The sequence below is a fragment of the Amphiura filiformis genome, chromosome 5, assembly GCF_039555335.1.
Source record: "Amphiura filiformis chromosome 5, Afil_fr2py, whole genome shotgun sequence".
Classification (NCBI taxonomy): domain Eukaryota; kingdom Metazoa; phylum Echinodermata; class Ophiuroidea; order Amphilepidida; family Amphiuridae; genus Amphiura; species Amphiura filiformis.
Window position 1 is genome coordinate 46,155,606 of NC_092632.1, and position 25,624 is coordinate 46,181,229.

At 37.2% G+C, this 25,624-nt stretch overlaps 1 protein-coding gene across 1 annotated transcript; it reads right to left on the bottom strand.

Moving 5' to 3' along the window:
- Positions 1-7,583: 7,583 nt before the first annotated feature.
- LOC140153236 (glutathione S-transferase-like) lies at positions 7,584-24,296 on the bottom strand. Its single transcript, XM_072175926.1, is given in 6 exon segments — positions 7,584-8,438; positions 11,868-12,004; positions 14,260-14,394; positions 15,640-15,771; positions 15,774-15,859; positions 24,096-24,296. Coding segments are annotated over 6 exon segments (843 nt in total). The 5' UTR covers positions 24,185-24,296; the 3' UTR covers positions 7,584-8,174.
- Between the last annotated feature and the right edge of the window lie 1,328 nt (positions 24,297-25,624).

Sequence of the window (25,624 nt, forward strand, 5' to 3'; positions counted from 1 at the left end):
GAATTTGGGTAGTTTGCCATGCATTGCATAAAAATGCACAACTATATAATGAAAGACAGATAAAAAGATTTTATCGCGTCTGATGTCGCTGTCAATTACGATCCTTGATTGGTTTACACAGGTTAATAGCGCGTAAAAGGAAGGCCGATTTATCTGGTACCGGTCGGAGAAAAGGAATAGCAGAAAATGGTGAAAAATTAAGTACTATTACAAGACAAAACTTTTCTAGGCATTGTTGACATGGTGCCTTTGTGAAAGAAAGTTTCTTACTATAAAGACCTAACTTTTGAGATGGTTTGTATGTTTGAAGGTGCAAAATTAAAAATAAGGTGTCCGGTTATACCGCCGCGTTCAGCAAGTCATCATCACGACACTTGTAAACAAACCGTATGCTCAAGTTTGATTGACAGATGCCATCAGACACGATAAAATCTTTTTATCTGTCTTTCATTTTAGTATGTTTTGTCTCAAGTTAAGAGTAATGCTATGTTAGATTTGGCAGTAGCAGATTAGAATCTGCATTTACATGGTTTTGTCGCCAGGTTGTAACGGACAAATCGTCCTTCAACGTGGGTGTATACGCTCTGAGGGATCAGGATAGCATGCATTATTCGAATCTGCCACAGTGAAATCCAACATGGTGTTGCTCTCAACTTGAGATGAGATAGACTAGGGTGGTTAAAGGGGGATTCCTGCATAGTGTATCAAAATCACACCAGCATTCCCGCACCCAACTGGGCAGAATATGAAGGGCAATCAGGATCACTGCAATATGGCACACCAAAAGTGGAGATGACTTGATGCACAGAATAATAACACATGCATAAGATGCAGCATCCAAGCGTCTATTATAAACCATTCCTGGCATGGTTTGGTCTGGCTGAAAAAAAAAGGCACAGGTGTCCTTCTCGATTTCAAAACTATTCATACCTATCGCCTGTTTTATTGTATAATCATGTGAATAGCCTCGTGGTACCTTACGGAATGCAGAATCCCCTTTTTATTTAAAATGAGGACTAGTGACATAGTATTTGATAGGGTCTATGCAAGGATTGCCTTCACTGCACCCAAGCCAGTCAGTCATGAGACCACCCGGGCATGAGGCCAGCCGCTAATGAGCTCCATTGGCTTAATCATGTGTTATGTGAATCTATGGTTTCTCACTCAGGCTGAGCACTGGCTGATCAGAAAGACAGGGTACATACTGGCATCTTTCACCCTGAGATTATATTTCTACCATCACAATAGCTCACAATCAAAGACATGAATTGATACCTGTGTACTACACCAGGCACAAAAAGAAACTCGTCAGTTATATTCATCCTTGCTGTTCAATAGCTTGATAATTTTGGATTATTCTGAAATATACATTTTGTTAATTGGACTTTTCTTTCTCATTTGACACCCTGTTCGTGAACATTGAGCAATTGACCAAGATATGCACCTCCAAACTCTCAAACCCCAATATGAAAAGTTGTAATTTTAACGATTCAATTGTGCCTTTATTGATCGACCCGTGGTGCTTGTGTCACACTTAACCATGATCCAAGGCAGTTTGATGGTGAGACTGGGGCAACTAGTGTAAAGCCAGAAGTCCTCCATGTAGCGGATTTCCCACGAAAATTGCGGAATTCATGGAGAAACATGGAAAAAGCAGTTTTGCTAAAAAGAGAAAAAATGAACTGAAAAAAAGCTTTAAAAAGCGAAATTAATAACAAAATATTTTCTTAAATGAACTAAACAAAATCAGCTTCAAAATTCAATATAATAAAGTGAAATAAAGTTCCATTTCACCCGCATAGGCCCTATATATATTGATCTAAGAATCGTAAATATAGTAGGCTAAAGGTTTTTTGTGAAAAGTTTATTAACGCAAAATTTACATTTACATATGTAAAGCAGAAAATTTTGGGCTTTATACTAACTAACTAGTGTTGTAGCTAAGCATTTCCCAAGGGAGTTAGTGATGGAGCAGCCGCAGACCTTCTGGGACTCTGACCACTGGTTGCAGTGAAATTCAGAGATGTCATACCTAATCGTGAATCAAGGCAGTTTAGTGATGAAGGGGTCACCCATCATCAGGGAATGTGACTACTTGTGCTTTGGAACTAGAATGGATTATTAAAACCACATGTTTAAAACTTGTTCACTGAGTCCACCACCCACCCACCATGGTTCTCATTTGCTAATGGGCCATTCCACTTGAAATCCAAACACCCCCCATGGAAGACATTACATTCATTTCCCACACATGGGGTGTAGATTTCAAATGGAGTCCCCCATTGAAAGTCAATGTCTTCTGTGCATTAAAAACAAGAAGTCTCTGTTCAACCTATGTTGAGTTTTTTGTCATTTGGCATCTAAATCATCTAGTTTCATCTGGTATTGCTGGATTTTGGCCTAATGAATGTTTAATAGTTTGGAGATTTTAATGAACATTACACTGGTCCACATTTGTGACGCTTTAAGACTTTGGACTTGCAAATCAACAACAGGTAATGCCAAATAGCAAAGAAGGATTGGCGAGGTCAGCATTGAGTCCATCTTTATAACTTGGGTAACACAATTTCAAGGGCCCAAATAATTGCGTATTAGTGGGCCTGCAGTGATTTTCACACGTTTTTGCCTCGCCTTATTTCTATCACAAACTGGGCAGCAAGACATTCTTTTAAATCTAAAACCACCTTAATTGCTACTGTACATATGATTGACTTCTGATGTAAGCAAATATACAAAATGTTTGTTTTGACAGACAATATACTTTTATTTATAAAAGTAAACATATGAATACAGAATGATTAGATAGGATAGAAGAATATTATTTTGTTATTAAAAAGGATTTAAAAACTATGTTAACATGTGAAAAATATAATGCATCATACAGTCCATACATTATTCTTCAATCAGCGTTTACCGCTTCCAACTGACTACATACACACCTCTAGGTACCAACAAACATTGACCCTGTTAACACAAAGAAAAGTCGACCTTAAATTTGACCTCAAATTCAAATTGAGACTAAGTATTAGCATGAATTATTTGATAATGTGGTGTTTACATCATACTGGTGAATTCAACTTTTATGCCATCACTTGCTCATGCTTCAAATAACCTTTATCATCGACTTCTGAAGTTGAGTTCAAAATACAACCCTGTTCAGTAATGGAATTACGCATTTTTTTATGCGTAGCAAAATTTGCTTTATTTACTTTTCTCTTGGTACATTCGCATACTTCAGTGTGTAAGTCTATGGCATAAAAATGCTACTCAACTCCAAAATTGTGTAGCAAATTGATAAAATTGTGTAGCATTTGACAAACAAGGTCGACTTCAGGCTCTGTGTAAATGGGGTATTAGTAGTCTATGAAGGGATCAGAGGGACATTCTGATTCCCAATCAATCTTAAATTTAAATAAATGTCTATACTAAAATGCAGCAAACCTTTGACGAGCGCGACTACCGTGATGTTGCAAATTCGGCGCTAACAACGCGTACGTATGGCGCACAGTTCATTCATAAATTTCCACTCGGCAACAACAGATCGCCTCAGCAGCCAATCAGAGACAAGTGCGTGCAATGCAGTAAATACACGATGTATCATTACAATACGCGCTCGTCAAAGGTTTACTGCATTTTAGTATAATTAATAGAATTAAATAAAAAATAATACAAAAAGAAAGTCCTCACTTACATAAGTGCTCCTTTTTTAATTTGCAACTTATACAAAATGCACCAAATTTCATAAAATGGTATCAATCTTTGTCAAATTTGTGGTACCAAATGTGGTATCAAATAGGAGCTAACAAGATTCTGCACACGACCATGTCAATTAAATTGTCAAAATATAAACAGGTTTAGATTTATGATGGGTTATAAGTGAGGACTTTTTTTGTGTGTGTATTTATTCTAGTCCAACATGTTGTACAAACAGAAGAGTCAATGGAGGTGTTTTTTTAATGTCAAAACATTGTTCCACATGGTTATTTGGCTTATTTCTGAATTGTTCATTATTGGATTCTTTTACCAAAAAAGAGAGTAATAATTTTTCCAAAATTTTCCTGTAAAAATGACCAAAAGTATTCTGAATAAAAACCACCACAAGAAATATAATATGCAGTGCCTATATTCACATCCCATATGAATTTGTTCACAATTTTAGATAGATACATGATTTGTAAAAATAAACATTACATCAGGCATCAGGGGTGTATAAATTTCTGGTACTTATGAGGGCAGTGTGACTATAATCAGAACCATGTATTTCATCATTGTATCCTCTCCATGATTGTATCTTTGCTTATTAACAACTACATATATTATACAGCCTACCAAGAAAATTACTAAAATAGTACTGATGTATTACAATATTGTAAACACACTTAAGTTTGCACTTAGACAACAGGTGCGGTAAAATATATTTGAAAAAATAAAGAAAAAAGAAACCTTAATAAATAAATAAATAAATGAATAAAATAAAATAAATACAAAATAGATCCACTCCTCTTTCACATTTATTCAGTCAGGTTGCAAGGATGTGAAAATATAAAAAAATTCTCACAGGTTTTTGATAAATTTAATATGATATCAGAGATGTTTTGGAATGTCAAACATTTGTAGGCAAACATTAGAAGATTCTAGGTTCTGTCTCCACATTGAGTAGGCTCTGACTACACACACAGTGCAGACAACCATACTAATTCACTGGAAATGTATACACACTAATCAAAGGTTTAGCCAGCAACCTGTCCAGCCATCTTTTGAAAAATGCCCAGGGCATCCACCACAAATCCTAGTTAAGATAAGTTAGAATTTCCTTTGAAATATCTATCTCAGGTTGGAACTGCCATCAGGTCTGTGGACAACCAAACAGTATTTGTATCCCGGCTAAAACCCCTGAAATTAATACTATAGTTTGATTAGCTCGTAATAGAGGCCGTCAGCCTTTCGCCATCTTGTGGGTACAAATGATCTGTGTGTTCATGCGTCGGACACTTCACGCAGGGCGCAGCTTGCAACGCAGCTGTTATCGCGGATCAACGCGGTGATTTTGCTGTTCACGCATGGAGATCGAACATCCATCACAGCGTGTACCCACAACATGGCGGCATATGACGTCACGCTGACGGCCTCTATAGGCGGGCATTATAACATCGCTGATTAATATCAATATATTTTATTTTGAGACTTGTCTTGTGACATCTTGCCAGATAAATCACAAATTACTACTTTCTTTATCATGCAAAATACAGACCACAGAGGTCAACTATTAACTATGTTACTCTTAACACGACTACTTTTCAGCGTTGTGGTGAAAGCCTCTCAATTCCTGCCGATTACAGGCTGATCAAACTATTATGTTAGAACCCACATCTTCAAAACCATTTTATATCAATAATTATCTAAACCATATCGTACATTATACAATTAGGACATAACATGAACCAGTTTTTTTTTTAGAAATGATAATTCTAGTGCCCATTTTAAACACCTGGTAGCATTCATTCATCATGGGTTAAAAGAACTGTTACATTTTGCTAATTGCACTTAAGATTTCCAATTCATCCTAACAATAAATGGCTAGTCCTTCAAGAACGACCACAGCTACTGGAGCATGGAGAGGCAGCGAAGTCAAAGGCTGAGCTTCGGCCTTGCTACATAGTTATCAACCTCAGCCAGGTCGTCTTGAAGGACTATGAATGGCAAGTGTCCAGTTGTACTTCAGAAAATATTGTCCCTTTACAAAAATGGTTTTCCCAACAATAATCATACAGTTTTTGATCAACAAATCATAAAACAAATTCTAAAAAAGCTCCAAACACAACACCTTTTGATACAGATCATTTACGTCTCAAAGATGAATGTACTTGAATCACATTCTGACTCTGTGGAAAAAGTTATTACTGAATACAACACACTTCTAAATTATTTATTTATTTAAGGTCTAATTATAGAAAACTAGATAAAAGTTCTTGAAATTTTCTTAAATCTTACATGCTAGCTAGCTACCTTCCACCTTGCTTATTTTTCAACTCTTTACTTTGTTTACTTAATTATTTTACACAAAAACACAATTCTTGTTTCTTATTGCTTCTAGTACATGTATTTTGGCAAAGTTTAAATGCACCAAATTTCTTTGCTAAACTGGTAAAACAAACCTAAATTATGCATCTTGAAATCACACAAATTCAAAATATCTATTCAAAAAATAAGGCCACCAAAGATTTATTATCTACAGGTACATCAAAGTGGAGGAAAAAAGTGGGCAGCATGTGATCATGTGTGAAAACTTCAGACATTTCCTTATGCTGGTTTCATACTTTCTGCTGCTTGCTGCTGAGCTGCATGACGGTTCATCGCGCCACTTGCACTTGTCTGCAAGCGGAATGGTACACCGATGAGCAGCAGCAGCATGACTCTGAAAGCCACTCTTGCTGCTCATCAGCACTGCTCCAAAATCGTATTTTGTTTTCATACGTCAGAGCGGCACCGCTCCGAGTTGATTTGAATTCAACTCCCAGCGGTGCTGCCGCGGTGGCAAAACAATGGAGTGATCGATATATCGGCATGCCGCTGGTCACTGCTAGCGTTTCTGGTGCAATTGCGCAGTGAAGTAAAATCATCTTCAGAGCAGCAAAGCGGAAAGTGGCAGGAAAGTATGAAACCTGCATTATTTGTGCTGAAAGTATGTTCATATCCATTTATCCAATATGTACATCTGTAATTTATGCTTATCAAATAATGGAAATGATAGAAGTTATAGTCCAAAAAGTAAAAATATGATAGATTTAAATGTAATGAGTGATAAATTTACTCTTAATAAATTTAAATAAAACTGTATGTATCAAGAAGTTTTTATAATGTGAATGTCCACCATCCACTGAGACTAATTAGTTTACTAGTTTCAGCCGTCCACCATAAACTGTTCGTAAAGTCAGCCAATTTGATTTTGAGTTAGAGAGCAAAATGTGCATATTCAAAAGTACCAGCATTTTACTCATAGTTAGACTATCTTTTGAATAAAGATAAAGAACAGACCTTCCAGCATAGGTAGTCGTTATGTTTAAAAAGGCAATTGTCAGACGATTGCCTTTTTAGGCATGAAACTAAAGAGTAATGACTACCTATTCTGGAAGGTCTGTTCTTTAAATTTTTATTCAAAAGTACCTAAGTTGGCACTACATGTATCTCATTTTGCTAGTATCAGTCAAACTGATTATTGAAGAGGATAATAAGCTTCTACCTATAGATTTCTTATACAGGTCTAGTCTTTGTTTTTTGTTTGCTTTTGCTTAATCCTTTTCCAAGTGGTGGGTTACAAAGAATTGTATAGCTGTGTTCACATGGCCGGTAAAACTTGGTTAGCGCAAGTTGCTAGGAGTAGCAGTAGGCGCAGTAGTAGTGTGAATGATGGTCAGCGTAAGTTCCGCCAGGCGTAAATCCTTCCATTTACTCCTGACAAAAACCAGGAGCAGTGAACTAGGTGTAATCTTCATTTATAGGCATATCTTGTAATGTGAATGCTGCTATGTCTAGTACCCGGAGTAAGTTTGACCTTTTTGGTTGGAAGCTAAGAAATTTTGCAAGTTTACACCTGAACCTCATTGACTTGGGGATGATTTGAAGTGACCACCAATTATGACTGTTTGATTATTCCCAGCAATGTGGAAAGAGAGACATGTGTAGCACCAACATAAGGTACCCTTTGTTGTAAAAGTGCTAAGTTCAATCAAACATGACTCCGCCTCTGGAAGTCAAATGATATATCATTTTAAAACATATGACATACAATAATGATATTTGAACTATAATCTAGTCAACTGGACTTACTATTTTTGAGTGGGAAATTTTCACATCCAATCCTGAACGGTAAAAGTTCATTGACCTGTGAAACGGATGTTGTAGTATCACAGGTCACCACCTTTGACTTCAACCACCAGATGATCAGTAGGGCTGATGATGCGTTCAGGATTGAACGTGAAAATTTCCCACTCAAAAATAGTCCAGTGACTAGATTATAGTTCAAATATCATTATTGTTTACTACCTGGATGAATGATAATCTTCACAAACGTATATGACATACACTATCTAAAATATGAAAGAAAATTGACCGGGCTGACTGTACGAGAAATTTGTGGTGGACAGTCACATACCAGTTTTTGATTATATTCCTGATCACTGTGCTTTCGTTTGTGTGGATGAACCTTTTGGCATTTTATAAAGTTTGTACTCTGCTCTTTTCTTACTCTTCAAATAGTCAGCAATACGTGGTCTAGACTTGAATACATTATAGAATGATTGAAGTCGAGGGAATTGGTCTAGTACAGGTACCAATGGTCGACCTACGTCATACATTCCAAACTCTACATTATTTTCCAGCACATCGAATACCAAGAAATCCACCCAGGTGACACGATTTCCACCGAAGAATCCAGCATTCTAAGAACAAAACAAGAAAACAATAACAAAATATGTGTTTCAAGTTATCAATAATTTGTACAGTGAAATTATTTTGGCACATGTGGAGATTGTGCACCACGCAAAGGTAAATAATACACATAATTCTTTGATTAAAAAAATGTTGTCCTCTAGTTGACCTGAAAACCAAAATACCAAACTTTTTTTTAACAAAATTATTTTTAGAGTCAGGATTTATGGTCACATAAGATTTCACACCACCAAATAGTATTATATGGCTGTGCTCCCATCATTTCAATTCTCAGGAAAAAAATCATTTACACCTAAAAGTAAGCATTAAAATGAGCAGAAATTTGCATAATTTTGGCTAAATTTGGATTGGTCATGATTAGTAATGTTAAATCCTGCAAGTGTACCACAAATGGGAGAGATTGAGTAATTTGTAATAATTTTAAGTGACAGATGAAGTGGCAGATGAGTGATAGCAACATTATGTCTTCAAACACGCTTTCTAAATTCTACTAGAAATATTCCTGAAAGTGTACCCTTCACTTGTATCAAGTTTATCATTGATTCGATCTAAATAAAATGTACCTTCCAAAAGGGCTATGTGCTAGAGTTAAGTTCAGTTTATAACTATGATCTTGATGGATGATGAATTTCAATTTGATGTGCCTATTGTCAGTTGTGCATTGTAGGGTACTTTATTAAGATATTCTGAATACTGGTAGCAATTAATCTCATTTAGTATAAATGTATTCCAAGTAAAGCAGCATTGTCTAAAGAAAACTTTAATTTTGATTCTCCTTGAAATATTGCACTCATAAATTTTGATCAAGACAATTCTGAATACTATGGTTGTTAATCTCATTTAATATGAAACCTTTGTTTTATGATATATGCGCTTTTCCAAATGTATGAACAATCACATCAATTGGAAAATTTATTGAGAAACTACCTTAATAAACTTACTAGTATATGTATTCCAAGTAAAGCAGCTTTGTCTAAAGAAAACCTTTTGATTCTCCTAGAAACATTGCACTCATAAATTTTGATCAAGGCAATTCTGAATACTAGTGGTGGTTAATCTCATTATTTTATGTACCAGCAACTAATGTTATTTCACTCCAGAAAATTGATTTCAATTCTATTCAAATTCAATTCTTTCTACACCTGGAGCCTTCCTACCCAATTCCAATTCAATCCACCTTGCTTAAAAATTAGTTAAATTTGATTCCAATTAAATTTTAACAATTTCAAAACCATTTCATTTCAATTCCAATTCAATGGAGTAAAATTAACAGCTACACTCGGTTTCAGAGAAGAATGGCAGACCCTTGCTCAGATTGACCTGAGCACCCTGTTAATGAGCAACATACGTGGAGCTTTGTTTTCCCTTCAAGGGTGCCGATCTGCGCCGACCATCACTTTGACACATAATTGACCAATCAGATTATCAGTGTACATGATGCTATGATTGTCAGACGACTGCAGCCAATCAGAACCCCACTTCAGTGTTTACGCTCTGGACTCTCTTAAAAATGTAAACAACTGCCGTTCTTCTCTGCCAAAAACTGTAATCTAATCTTCTCTGCCAAAAACTGTAATCTATTTCAATTAAATTCTGAGCATTTATTTCAATTCCAATTCAATTCTAATTCCAATACAGTATATAATCTGAGTTAATTGACACACCAAAGGCAGGTTTTTAAATTTTACTACCAATTTTGTAACACTTGAGTCAGCAAGACAAATTCAAAATAAAGTACACTACTTGTCACAAATACTGTCACTTTCACACCAATTTTTGATTTGCATTTCTATGGCAATGAGAACCATGCATAAGGATCCTCATAATGATAGGATAAACATCTTGACCAAGGACTTCAACCCTGACAAAGTTTTAGTCAAATAGGACAAACTTCATTGTTTTTACTTTGTCGGCTCATGCTGGATGGATCTGAACTCTGGTTCTTTTGACATCTCAAAAATTTCTTTTCCTTTGATGTTTTTTATTTTTTTGCGAATTTTTTGGTAAATTAGGGTATTTTACTGAAAATTACCCAGCAAAATACCTTGGTTTATATTACTTACCAGTTCAGAACACTGATAGGATTTATTTATTTCATATTGCTTTTAGTTGTAAACAAAATGAATGAGAAAAAATCTTGACAAATGTTGTCATCATTTTTGCTTGGAAATACTTTTTTTTTTTAAATTTTTGAAATACAAAAACTCAAATGTGTTAAAGTATCTCCCCAAAACACAACTTTGTATCACATCAGTTACAAACTTTGTTGCAAGCCTATTTCACAAAGGACTCTTATAAATAACACACAAACAGGTGTGTAAGTTGTAATATAATAGTGGCAGACAAGGGGCAGACGGCACCATACCTCAGGTAGAATCAGAACAACATGTTAAATCAGCCCCTATCAGATACTTTTACTCCTCCAACTGGGGCCAAATTCACCATGACCAAGCTTTTGGCCCCTCAAAATGCACAAGTTGTTTACACACCTGAACTACATCTCATCATAGAGTCACCAAAAATGTAGATTATTATACAAATTTATGATAGGAAAATAAAGCTTTGTGAAATCAGAGTTCCAAATTGGCATATTATTGAATGGTTTTGGTTTGAAACCCTTACCTTAGCTTGTACATTAGGTGCAATATTTTCTCCAGATAACCCAGCCACACAGGGGCAACATTCTGATGACTCGATCCATGTTACTTTTTATATCAAACCCTTACCTTAGCCTGTACATTAGGGGCAATTTTCTCCAGATAACCCAGCCACACAGGGGCAACATTCTGATGATTCCATGTTACTTTTTATATCAAACCCTTACCTTAGCTTGTACATTAGGGGAAATTTTCTCCAGATAACCCAGCCACACAGGGGCAACATGCTGATGATTCCATGTTACTTTTTATATCAAACCCTTACCTTAGCTTGTACATTAGGGGAAATTTTCTCCAGATAACCCAGCCACACAGGGGCAACATTCTGATGATTCCATGTTACTTTTTATATCAAACCCTTACCTTAGCTTGTACATTAGTGGCAATTTTCTCCAGATAACCCAGCCACACAGGGGCAACATTCTGATGATTCCATGTTACTTTTTATATCAAACCCTTACCTTAGCTTGTACATTAGGGGCAATATTTTCTCCAGATAACCCAGCCACACAGGGGCAACATGATTCTGATGATTCCATGTTACTTTTTACATCAAACCCTTACCTTAGCTTGTACATTAGGTGAAATATTTTCTCCAGATAACCCAGCCACACAGGGGCAACATTCTGATGATTCCATGTTACTTTTTATATCAAACCCTTACCTTAGCCTGTACATTAGGGGCAATTTTCTCCAGATAACCCAGCCACACAGGGGCAACATTCTGATGATTCCATGTTACTTTTTATATCAAACCCTTACCTTAGCCTGTACATTAGGGGCAATTTTCTCCAGATAACCCAGCCACACAGGGGCAACATTCTGTAAGTAATCATCCCGCATATCAAGTGAGAATTCTGGGTCGTAGAGCATCTTGGTTAACTTGCTACGGACATCCTCTGATGAAACAAAAGTAACAAATCTCTTATTAAAAAGAAAAAACAAACATCCAAACCAAACCCATAAAGATAGACTGTAAGTGGCTCCATTTAAGCATGGAATAAAGAGATAAGAAGGAACCACAACGGACGCATTCACTTTGTCCACTCCCTTTACCGACATTTAATTGACATTGTTATTCATGAGGATTTACTTTGATCAATACCCAGCGTTAAATAGGTGATTGGTATTGTACTCCATGTATTTGCATGTCTTCTGGAGCGTGTCTGAAGGATGATTTGAACTAATGACCTTCCGTGCAAGCACTCTATAGGATTTTCTCTGGTGACGTGATCATCGGTCATTGATGGCCTACATCTTTTTCTTCCATTTCGCCCAATTTTCCCGAACTTTGATGACTTTTTTTCTCAGAGTTGGCAGTCTTTGGCACTGAAACGAAAGTTAGCTAGTTACGATTATACACATATAAACTATTAAATTAAACAGGTTTCATGTACCGGACTCAACCGAACATTGTGCATTATTTAAGAACATTTTGCATCTATTTTTATCAAAAAGTCACCAAAATCTTACCTTATTTGCTAAAGATGAAACTCAGCAAAAAACGGCCGATTTTGATGACCTTTTCGATGTGTTAAAGGACATTTTCTACACAACACGATCAAGAAAACAGTTTGACTGTAGATCCCAAAACAAAGCTACTATACATGTTCAGAGCATCAGTGAAATTCCATAATCTTACTTCTGGGTAGCGTTTGTTTGTTCTTGGATGGGTTTGTTATAGTTTTTTCAGTAATGATTTCGCCAAGCATCGATCGCGGTAAATGGATCATACATGAAAGTAAGTACCAGTGATAGCTTGTCTTTTCATGCTTCAATAGATAAGTGGATTAAAACTTGGCCGATCGAAGTCGTTGTGGTTCCTTCTCATCTCTTTCTTCCATGATTTAAGGAAGAAAACCCAAAAGTGAGTTATAGCCTCTACACTGGAACAATTTCAAGGAGAGTTTTTTATAAGTTAGTTAATTTGTTTCATGGCAGTAAACTGATGGCACTACAGATGCTGCCATGTATCCTAGTTTAGCCTCTTTCCTAAAGAAACTTGATTGCTAAGGCCATCTTAATTTAATTTAATTCAATTTAATAGTTTGTCTCAAAGCTCCTGCATGCATCAGTAAAATTGCCCCTATTTTTGTGTGTTATTCCCGCTGGATTGAGTAAATTTTTTTTTTTTGCCGTTTTATTTTTTTTCAAACTACCACACAAAAATAGCCCTAGTCGTAAATCTCAATTATTAAAATTCTTCATCTTGCCCACAGTGAAACTTCCTTGAGAGATGAAAAAGCTTGTCCCACAGATAAAACTACAGTAAAAAAATCCCCTAAAAATATGCATATCGCATTAGATTTTCAACTTGAGAAGGGCTGTGAAACAAACTATTAAATTAAGATGGCGTAAGTAGCTCGAGTGACAAAGGCAAGTGAAAATATGCATCCAAACGATGCAGTTGTTAATTGCTACTATACATATTCCTTCTTTCATGAGATCCTGCTCAAAATATTTAAATCCAATCACAATCCCATAATAGAAAAGGGGGTTTATTAGCCCGCCGTTAATTCAAAATAAAGTGTGCTCATGCAGCCATTGACCCGTTAGCTTCTTTAGCACCTGTGAGATTCACAGTTGAATATAGCACTCTTTGTGTCAGTATCATACTAGCCTGTGTACACATGCCCGGTAAGACATACATGTGTAAACAATAAAATATCTTGAAAACTTGTACTGACCCCACCCATTCAACCTGTCTGGTATTCGATGTCATGTCGCAAAAGCAACAACTGCCATGTTTTGATGTGATTAGGTCACCTGTTCACCGATTCTTCCTGTTTACTCTGCTAGCGGGGGGCACACACTGAGCGCGGGCATCCTGCTAGTATATGTAATGGACTAGAAACATAGTAACATGTATTTGATGATGAGTCCCTCTATGCTATGTACCAAAATGAACCTCTGTTGAGCAAGGCATTGACCAGAGGGGTGTCTTTAGGGTGTCCACAATGGTCAAAAATACCTTATTCTACAAAATCAGGGTGTCCACTTCCTATTCACTATATAAAAATCAGAATTTTAGGGTGTCCAAATTGAAAACAGGGCGTCCAAATGACACCTGGATACCTCTCTGGCTAATGCCTTGCTGTTGAGGGTAGTTACTCCATTGATGGGGATTCCATGTGCATTATGCATGCAATCTTACCTACTCCCAGAGCAACAACTTCACACTGATGCATGAGATCACAGTCACAGTCCATCCCAGCGGCACGGCCTAGATAGTGTAGTACTGCCTGACTCTGTGCCACATGGAAACCAGATGATGTCACAATGGCTGGAACTATATCACAAAAACAGTAAATGAAAAATGTGAAAGTGCCATCACACACTATTCTCTTCATTTGCATTTGTATAATTTAGTTTTCAAAGAAAAGGAATGAAAAGCTCACAGGCATTGGATTTCAAAACATAAACTCTGCTTGCGTCTGCTCTGTCTGCATATATATAAAAGCGGTCTTCACTTCCTGAAGTGGTTGTTTGGAGGCTTTTCACCAAGTAAAAAAGGTGAATGTTGCTTCCTCTTTTGAACCTGTCCAAAGGACACATTTTAACAATAATTTTTGTAGAGCATCACATGCCAGCAATGCTACTGCTACAAACCTATTTGACAATAGTACACCAAACTGTTGACCAGCAGAGTGGGTCCATGTGTTAATCTGAAAGGTGTAGGTATCAGGACTCATTATACGATTACAATGTATATCACTTTATAAAAACTATCTGGCAATTCACCCAAATTTGCACTAAGAAAAGCAGAGAAATTCAAGTTCTACTCAGAAATAGCTTCATAAATTGTACTATAAATAAATATCAAAATGATGTGAATAATTAAATGACAGTTTGCAACTTTTTAAAAATTTCCAATAGGCTGTATCTCTGAGCAATGTGGACCATTTTATCAGGGATAGAATTTCATCTTGCGAGAATCCATTTACATTTGGCAACAGAATTCTACAAGAATATACAGCTTTTCATACCAAAAGTTCACTTCAATTCAAAGAGAAAAAGTGAACAATAAATATATGCAAATAAAAATATACAAAATGCATGGTGAAAATAATTTTATTTGAGGGTGCTCTATTTTTTATTTTTTATTTATTTATAACATTTGGCGAAACGCCAGGCAAAACCCAATATTGACAAACAATAAATTGAAGGGATGCCTATACATGAATAACATCAAAAACTAACATAGAGAGTAAATACAAAAATGTACCAAAACATGCCAAATAGACAAAAGAAGCAAAGCAAATAGCAGGGAAAATTTTACAAAGTTAAGAATATGCTGTGAAGAAAACAGTTTCAGTACTGTTGCATGGTCAGATTTTTTAAAACCACAAGTCATGTGGAGGATACATAATAATATCCCTGTAAGATTTAGAGTATGTCAGCCGAAAGATAAATCAGCTGAAGCGAAGTTGGTGCTGCCTTACTAATAGAGTGATGATTAATAAAATAGAAAGAACTGCACTTTTAGAATAAAATGTTGACATTCATCAATATTATAATATTCTTCTATTCTCACCTTGCCCATAAGTGTAGTAACCAGACTTGATTCCTGCTGCTTTAGCCTCTGGCCATGTATCTTTGGTGAAATTGGTTTGGTTGTACGGTATTCCTGCTTCTTCAAGTAGCATCCGGATGGGTTCACCTCGTCGCGCCCAGCAAAGTAATGAAGGGTTACAAAGTCCACATCACCTACTGGCGCACAACCAGCCTTGCCTGTCAAGATCTCATTGCATTTCCTGGTTAGAAAATAATATAAAAAGTATGTTCTTCTTGTCAAAACCAAAAACATTTACTGACCTGACAGTTTCGGCCATCTTGGTCGAAGGCCATCATCGGAGTCATGGTACTTGATCCATCCTCCTTCTGGTTGAATGATTGTTGATTGAAACACAGATTATAGAAGTTGACAAAAAAGTCATAAATCTATTTAAAAAAAGGAGCTATTCCGTAGACTAAAGGTTCAATACCGGTACTACTAATTATCTATCACACTGTTTTCGATGGTAAAATGGCTAATTTCAGGTGGAATTTTCTTATATTCAGAACACTCACTAAACACCATTATTTTCTTATTTTAACGCACTGAACTGTAAACACCTTAAAATGGCAGTGTACCCTCGGTAATATTAGAACAAAAATGTTGTGGTAGAAAATATACCATTAACCCTTACGCCCTAGCTGCTTTTTGGCGAGGGGGAAGGAAAGAAGGAGGAAAGAAAGAAAGAAGAAGAAGAGAAAACTTTTTTTCTCGGGTGCGGTTTCGAACCCCCGACCCTTCGGGTGCCATGCCCGTGCACTGGCTTACCTTGCCACGGGGGAGTAGCTTATCCGGCCAAGCTTTCCGTCCCCATATGACTGTTCGCATGATGACGCAATAGCATTACGTGGGATACCTGCTTGTGCCTACGCTTTCTGAATTGAGGTTTTTTGATGTTTAGTAAGGTTAGGGTTAAGGTAAACATATAGGAGAAAAATTAAGGTGTTATTAACCCTTACGCCCTAGCTGCTTTTTGGCGAGGGGGAAGGAAAGACGGAGGAAAGAAAGAAAGAAGAAGAAGAAAAAACTTTTTTTCTCGGGTGCGGTTTCGAACCCCCAACCCTTCGGGTGCCACGCCCGTGCACTGGCCTACCTTGCCACGGGGGAGTAGCTTGCCCGGCCAAGCTTTCCGTCCCCATATGACTGTTCACATGATGACGCAATAGCATCACGTGGGATACCTGCTTTTCGTTTTGTTTTTGACAAATAAAATTTTGACAAAACGAAACAAGGTTTTGAGAGACCCATAACTTAAGTAGATAAGATACACTGTTTCTGAGGTCAGATTCTGTTTTTCTGGGTAAAAGTCACCCCAATTGGTACTTTTCAGGATAATATCTTTTTTGCAAAGTCAGAATATGAGTATCCCAAAACGCTACTAATTCAACGACGCGACTCGAGAGACCAAAAAGTAGGGGTCTGGGCCAAATTTTGACAAGCCATATCTCCAAAACTGCTTGGAGTTGAGCATTCATTTTTTCCAAGTGTTCATTATGCTCATAGAGGTAAGGTAGAAATGATTTTCAGCAAATTTGAGGGGATGACCACTGACCAACCAACCCATTTTGTTGATGTGGCTGGAATGACTCATGTGAGTAGGCAAACCTAACTGTTTTTAAAGCAAAGTCATCAAGACCCCAAGCCACTATCTCTCTAGACTATGCCATAGTCGAATTTTATTAAAAATATGTTATTATTAGTCATGATGAACCCATTTCGTTGAACTCAAAATTATACTGATGTTTATTAAAATTACAGTATTCAATAGTAAAATGGTCATAAAGAGTTAAAAATATCAGACGATTAGTGACAATAAAAGTAATTGAATGCAACATTATCTTGCATAATTATAACGGCTCACTTTGATACTGAACAATTCTGATTTTGGAATCTACCAGTTTATTGATAGCGAACCCCGAAATTTCGACTATGAACTTTGAATTGTAAGCAGAACTTTACCCCCTGGACTTTGCTCTCTAAAAACACACTGTCAAGCATACTTGTTTATCAGTCCATTAACCACAAATGCACGCTAGATGTTTGATGATAGATTAACTTTTCGGCGTCAACACAAAAGCGCCGCTAATACCACAGACAGTTGTTTACAGTGTAGTTAATGGTATTGGCGCGGTCCCAGACGATTTAAACCATAGCGAGGTATGGGCGACCAATCACAAGGCAGATCCAATTTAAGATGCATTACATCATCGCCAATTTTAGTTAGGCCAGAAATTGGCCTAACTCTCCATAGAGTCCCGTGTTAAAAATCTAAACCGCAAGGCAATGTCAGTAGTCCACTTGGGAAGCTAACAAACAGAGGGAGTAGGGTGACTGATCAGATGTGAAAATCTATCAATTGTGCACACATTAATTAAATCAGAGTTTTAAGCTTAAATACAATATCCAGAGTATGCACAATGGGCAAGTGGACTACGGGTAGTCTACTTTCTCTCAGAAATGTTGTCCAAGAACATATTTTCAAAATACCGTACCTGAAGTTGATGGTGGCATTGGTGGGGCAAAATGTCTGACATTGGTTTTCAGGGGAGTCAAAATGTACAAAAAATGTACAATTGGAGTTTTGCATGGGTAATATCTCAGCTAAAAGTATTCTAATAGGCTCAATATGGGATAAGAGTAATGTCCTACCAAAGGACTCTGACTGGCAAAAAAATGGACACAAAATTATTTTTACTTTTGGAGTTCTGACCCCCCGAAGTTGGTCCTGGATGCACGAAGTTGCATTTTGAGGGCCCTATATCTTTTAAAGTAAAGGAGTTACAAGTTGTCTGATGCCCCAGGATACATACTTTTCAAAGTTGTAGGGGGTTCCCTTTATACATTTATGGACCTCCAAACATCGTCTTTCGCATTGCGACACATGTTTTACGCTGACCCCCTTTAAATTTCAAATGGATGTAACGGGAAAACGAAATGGAGTATGAAGCTCAAATTTTCAGGATTTTTACTTTCTCATCAATATCTACCACCACACAGAAAAAGAAAAAAATTGAAGAGGTGCTGCGTTGCACATCCCTGGAGTTGACATGGAATGGCTCTGTTAGTTGTTACATGATGTACACGGGACCGATGGCTTAAAGTGCCCTCCGAAGCACTATTTTAAAGCAGGTACATCAGTACTGGTGTGCGTGGACATTTTGCAGGACATCATGCTATTGTAGGACTTCCTACAATAGTCGGACAATGTTGACCTCAATAGTAGGATTATCCTACAATAGTCAGACATGATCCCCAAAACAGCCTGACAGCATAAGCCATCTAGCATGTTCTAAATAGCTCCGCAGGTGACGTAACAAGCCATTGACAACAAATCTGATTCAGAAGTCAAATTGGTAGTTTTCTGAGGTTTGTCCCTTTTCAAATCGGCCAAAATACTACCATTTCTATAACATTCGACATGGGGCCTACATGTAGGCCTCCAGCCAACAACAAAAATAAAGACTCTACTCTATTTATGTTCATGTGTTCAGCTTCACATAAAATGCAATTTTCGCCAAGTATTTAACCTTTATTTTACCGAAATCGGCCCAGAAATTACCTCGATTTGAGGTCAAAACAAAATGTAAACAGACTGAATAAGCTCTGAGCAAGTCTTCAACTAGTCGCACTGCTCCACAGTCTATTGTGGGTTGAAAAGCGTAAGTGTAGGCACTGCTGTAGGCCATGTAAAATAAGTACCGGATGGCCGGGTCACCTATTCTCTGGTATAGTTTTACCCCAGACCTAGCTTGCACAAGTACATCTTAGCTTGGAAAAGGTTCAACGTGGAAAAACCAATACCGTAATACCGCAATAACTGGCAACTCTAAGATCAACGCTGGAACTACTTCTAGCGTCGGTTGTCAGTAGCAGTCACTACCAATCAAGTGTTGATAAAGACAACAGGTGTTGTTGAAACGCATACAAGTAAGTGAACTTTCTGGATCAGATACAAGGAACTTTGTTAACCAGTTTACTATACCGATCCTGATGAATCTGTTCAATCACGTAAAACCCCGTCTACAAGCATATATAGTGTTTTTTATAAAAGCTTAATTAATTCGAAGCAAGCGTTAATATACCAATACAATTGATCGGTCTTAAAATAATACTTGTTTGTATATGCTTGGATCCGTAATTTATTTGCTTAAACTCCATAATGGCGACTGGATTAATGTAGCTTTCATCAGAAGCACACTATATGCTTGTAGACGGGGTTTTACGGTATTCTTTGTTAAAAAAAGGCAATGAAATCATGTGACATATGTCCACTATTCTTTAAAATTGGAAGGTATTTAGTGTAAATGTTTACTTCTAAAGAAAATAGTGCTTGCCAAAAACATAGTCTAGAGTGAAATGCCTTGCTCATGGATATAAAGAGCCAGCCAAGCTCAAGCGGACCCACTCAGATTTCAAACCCGGGACCCTGGGATTCACAGTCCAACGCCTTAAGCATGTTAGGCTCAACCACGCCTCTCATGATGATGATGATGATGATCTAGCCTGAAACATCATTAGTTCCAGTAACTGTAACCATAGAATCTATGGTTACAGTGCACTCTATTAATATCTATTCCACAAATAAGAAACATCACAATATGTGGGCTCATTTTGGGCTCCAAGGAGCAAGGATGTAGCCGAGGAACTCTCTCAAGGACAGTTTTGGCCTGCATGGATGATTTTAATCCCATTGTACCAGAGTTTGGGCGTACATGGATGATTTTAATCCCATTGTACTATACTAACATACCAAAGTCGAGATAATTGATCTACATTGATCTCATCTTTTGGGTGGGTTCAACATTCCCTGAGAGTTGGCAAAACCTGCAATCTTCATGGAGTAATTTACTTAGTGCAAAAGTGGTCAAAATATTGCTCTGCAAAATTGCTTTATTTTCATGATTTGGATTTATCATATTGAGCAGTATATCTGGTTCCATACTAGCTCTTGATCAGAGCCCTCGCAGTACCTTAAAATCCAGAGATCCCCAAGTAAAATAAACCCAAGCAGGTGACTAGTATTAGTAAAGAAAATGTATATAGGCCAATCCATTCTGTAAAAAATTAATACCACTCCCATGCATCACCCAGCAGTACATGTATTTGTACAGAGCTTGCCGAAGGCAAGCTTCACTATAGGCAAGTCACCAACAACGAAAGTAGGACCACTATGCAGTAAAGATCACTCTCTACCTGAGATATTGGTCTACCCCACACACCAACCGCGAAAGTCCACTGACCGACACTATAGTGTCAGAGAGCATATGGCATGGTTTTTTCATTTTTTCTTTCAATTGGATGGAAAATAGGTTGGCTTTGGAGCAAAGCTAGTTCCATACAGCAATACGCAGTATTGCTGTCTGGTTAGCAGGTACGAATAATTCCGTGTGAATTGAGACGTCGGAGCAGGTCAAACGCAGAGGACTAGCCTACATCCCGTATCCTACTATCACTCAAACAATCAAATCTCTTCACGAATTCACTCACCTTGCGATCCTACATCATCAGTTGAAACAAACATCTAAGTTTCCAAAAACAACTTTGTCATTCCTCAAAACTACAAGTAACTTCATTAATCAAAAATTGAAATCCTACTATTACCCGTTATTGAAAATTTTGTTCGATTTATGTAAACCAAAAGAACGCACAAGTCGAGTTCAGTTGACCAAAATGGTGCCTCCTGGTCACCTCATGACGTCAGTATCAAGCTGCTTATTAAATATTTATGAAACCGACCACGTGGTCACAATCGGTGGAGCGGATTGGTTGAAATCAACGCCACGTTTTTGACCTTACAGGGGTCAGAGATATTCATGTATGAAAACAGCGATGCGGATATAGTATCATCACCGGGACTGAGAAATGCGACATTTTCGATGTTTGTACCGGGGAATTTCAGACACGGAGACTCCGCGGAATTCTACAAATTCGTCCAAAGGTACGGTAACCAAAGGGTTGGGGATCCCATTTTAAACTATCACTAAATGTTTCGGAATTGAGGTCGGCTAAAAAGTAGACCGTTTCGGGGACTGTGTAATTGGTGTAGATGTCACATTTTGAACAGTGAGCGATAAGTGACCAATTTGACATTCAGCACAAGTGTTTATCCAAGGCTTAGTCATGGTGATTGAGCAGCATTCTCCTCCGGGATTCTCCTTGTGATGTTTCTGCACTGTGTATAGAGGGTCTACGACATCTCTGAGGTAAAACTGACAAATGCAAGGTATATTTCTTAATGCTTGAAGTTTGGATTTCTTAAACGTACAGTGCATCCCTATGTACCGCTGCAAGACTTCAGGTCCGTAAGATGTCATTATGGTTAATATGATAAAGACTGAAGTCTTGCTGGCAAGACTATCATGACCCTATTTGTTCCTTCCTAACTCTGTGAGCAGAAGTTAGTGGAAATTGCGGGGGAGGGGGGGTATCTCTATATCCAGGCTCCAGTTCGTCGCCGAACTCGCATATAACATGGAGAGCTTAGCATAACGGCCTGCCTATTTACGCTTCCTGAAAACACTCTTGCACATAACATACAAAACCACAAATTCACTAACTTCAACTTGCACTACCGACACCATGAAAAATATTTTAATTATTACCGATCCTTCAGAATACTTGCAAATATTGGCAGTTTCATAAAATCCTGCTGCTGAAAATCGTAAATTCCACAATCTTCTGTCAGATCCAGGTCAGTAATCACAGGTGGGCGAATCTACCAGCGTGACAAGACCAGAGATAATAAAAAGGATGAGAGGCCACGCCGTACAAATAGCTAGCCTGATTGGCAAGCGTCTTCGCTGGCCAGATCTTCTACGGTCGTGTATGATGAGTAGAGACCATAGAGCCCTATATAGGGCTCTGTGGAAGACACGGTTCCTAGTTGTGAAGCCATGGATAATATATTCATTTATACGAGAACCATATTTTTGTACCAATCACAGAACAGAATTTCACTTAACTCACAGCTGTCAGTGATTCTTGTGAAAGGTAAGCTCCGCCTCGTATCAAGGTCTTCTTCTGCGCATTGGTTGTGCGCATTAACTAGCCTCCAGCACAAATCCTGTGCACACGATCAGGTTGGATGGCGGTTTACGCCTGGTTTACACAACAGGAACTGCGATGCATCCTAAACTGGATCGTTTCCGTGTATTCGCATTGCATGGTGGGTAATCGCCTGCCAATTTGCGTAGCTCCACGTTCACAGCAGTTTAAAATCAACACAGGTAAATCCATATAAAAATTAACATGGACACAAAATTGACATAGCTTATGTAATTCAAATAATAAAATAATAAAATGTAATATTATCATGATAGATGCACGTTTTATTAAAACTTGAAAAGATTATTAAGTCCAATAATTTGTTTGTGTTAGCTTGCACGAGTCACAAAATGGCGACCCATCACGCATTTTCTGCATGTGCCGACATTAGTAACTCATAGTGACTGTCCTCAAACTAGCGCCAGTGTGTCTCAGGCCTGATAACGACCCCAGGTAATTTTATGCAGAAAGTTTTCTTGCGAACAGCTGCAGGTGACAATTAAACAATGAACACGGCTTGTTTATGTACATGCGTGGGGAGGCTTTGTACGTCAGCTGACGTGTTTTGGACATGTTCCGCGTAAAAAGTGTCGCTTTTTCTTCATGAAAAATACCAGCGATGACCAGTTTTTTGTGGGCTATTTGATTTACAGGTATGTCGGTTCGTCATAGGGTAGAAATGATAGCTGTACAATTTGTATAACATACAGTTTAACATAGGCCTAAACATTTATGGGCACAAATCGACCTTCCGTATTATGCACAAGTATGTGGAAGTGGCAGGCATATGCCATAGGGTATCTCGAGCTAGCATGCACCATGACATTGCAATTTTTTTGTATGATGATGAACCTGAATGCATTCATGAATGCTGCGAATCTGACTGAACATCATTTAGGTATCCCAGGCAAACCTTAGTTAACACATTTGCTAGTCAGCGAAATTCGCCGAGACCGGGGCCCAAACACAATGCATATTTACATAGAAATTTGAATTTTTTTCGAGAATAGGTCGGTGAAGGAAACCTACATAAATATGTATTCTATACTTCACTTGACCCAAATATATGATTATTTATGGTGATAATCAAGTCGCACATGGAATTTTAGAGGGATTTTGATAGCAGTTCCAAAAAAAAAGCTGCTATCGCATAATGAGACTAAGATCTAGAAACACCCCCGAAATGCCGTTTTGGGGAATTTTGCTAGCTGAATCTTTTTGATGAAAGTCAATCTTTGACAAGATGTAACTTTGCTGCGGAAAGTGCTATGAAAAAAGGTTTTCAGTGTTGGCTTTGTTTACTCAAGGGCTTTAATTTGATATATAAAATGATGCAGTTTGATGGCAAATTTGAATTCACCTAGCATACCTACATCATTGATTGTACCAACCTGAGTAAACTTGGTCCTTGACCACTATAGTAGATTGCACATAATGCTGCGACTAATACAAAAGCTACTTGAATGAACTCCATTTTCATGAAGCAATCAGTAATTGCAGTCAAACACTCAGAAAAGCTTAACTTGTTTTAAGCTTATCACTATTCGAGATCGAGAAAACCACTTGCCACATCAACGCTTATATTCCGCAAGTAGTTGTAGTTGGCTGAATAACGAATATTTGATTAAGTGACGTCATTTGTATTGAAATGCGATACAAAATGACGTCACCTAATCAAGCATTCATATGATTGAACATACATAACAGCAATTTGTAAAACGTTGATGTGGCAGCAGGTTTTGCTATCTTCAGTAGATAACATGCAAAAAGCGCTATAACCATGAATCCATGATAAACTGATTTCTCAGTCGATAGCTTCCTTTGTTTAAAAAAAAAAATGCAGGCTGTGATAATGAAATTTGTGTTGTTGTTGCATTTTTTGTTTTGTATATTCTTTTTACTACTTGCTACCAACTCCATGCCTGAGTCATTGTTTGTTTTACTCCGGTTCTTTTGGCAATTCTGATGTGGGAGTAAAACAATATGTTTTCTTGAGTGCAAATACCTTTACCTGCCCATTGTACATTTGTTAGTGTTATTATTATTATTATTATTATTATTATTATTATAATTATTATAATTATTATTATTATTATTATTAGTGTTATTATTATTATTATTATTATTATTATTATTATTATTATTATTTATTATTAATATTATTATTATTAATAGGTATGTCACAGTGGCTGCACAATAATTCTGCTACACTGTGCATGCAAGCATAACAGTGAATTGAAAAGGGCGCGCTTAAAATTTGGCCAATTTTAGAAAACATCCATGTCGATAAATGAATTTCTTCATATGCTTCATTTATCCAAATTGTTTAAATTTTTAATATATGGTGTGTGAAGCCTTTCCGAGGCTAACATCGGGTCCTTAAATAAAAAAATTGTTTTGTTTAAGAGCTACTGCCTGTTTTTATGGATTTTTGAAGATCGCTCATAAATCAGTAAATATAGGCCTGTTGAAGTAAAGGAACTACCACCATTTAGCTGAAATACTAATCTTTCTTAGCATGTAAATTAATTCTGTTGACAACGAATGAAACACTTCCCTAAAACTAGTTGAAGCAAAACATTAATCAATGATATTTTTAGGGAGTAATTTTCCAAACCACAATAGCTCTAAGCCATTGTGTGTGTCCAAGGCCATACTATTTTTGCATACGCGGTACAGTAAAATGGCTTTTGCTTTTACCGATTATCCTCCCATGTTAATCCAGATGACAAAATGTTAATTTAAAGTCTCATTGCAACTGAATTTTAATTTTTACTTTTCGGACTTGGCTTTGAGTAATGGTGACACATACCATGTTTACAGTAAAAATGAAAAATATATTCCAGACACCGTCAAAATGTCAAACTTTTTATTTTTTTGTATTGTTTTTAAATAATTAACTGCAGTTCATTTATTCAAC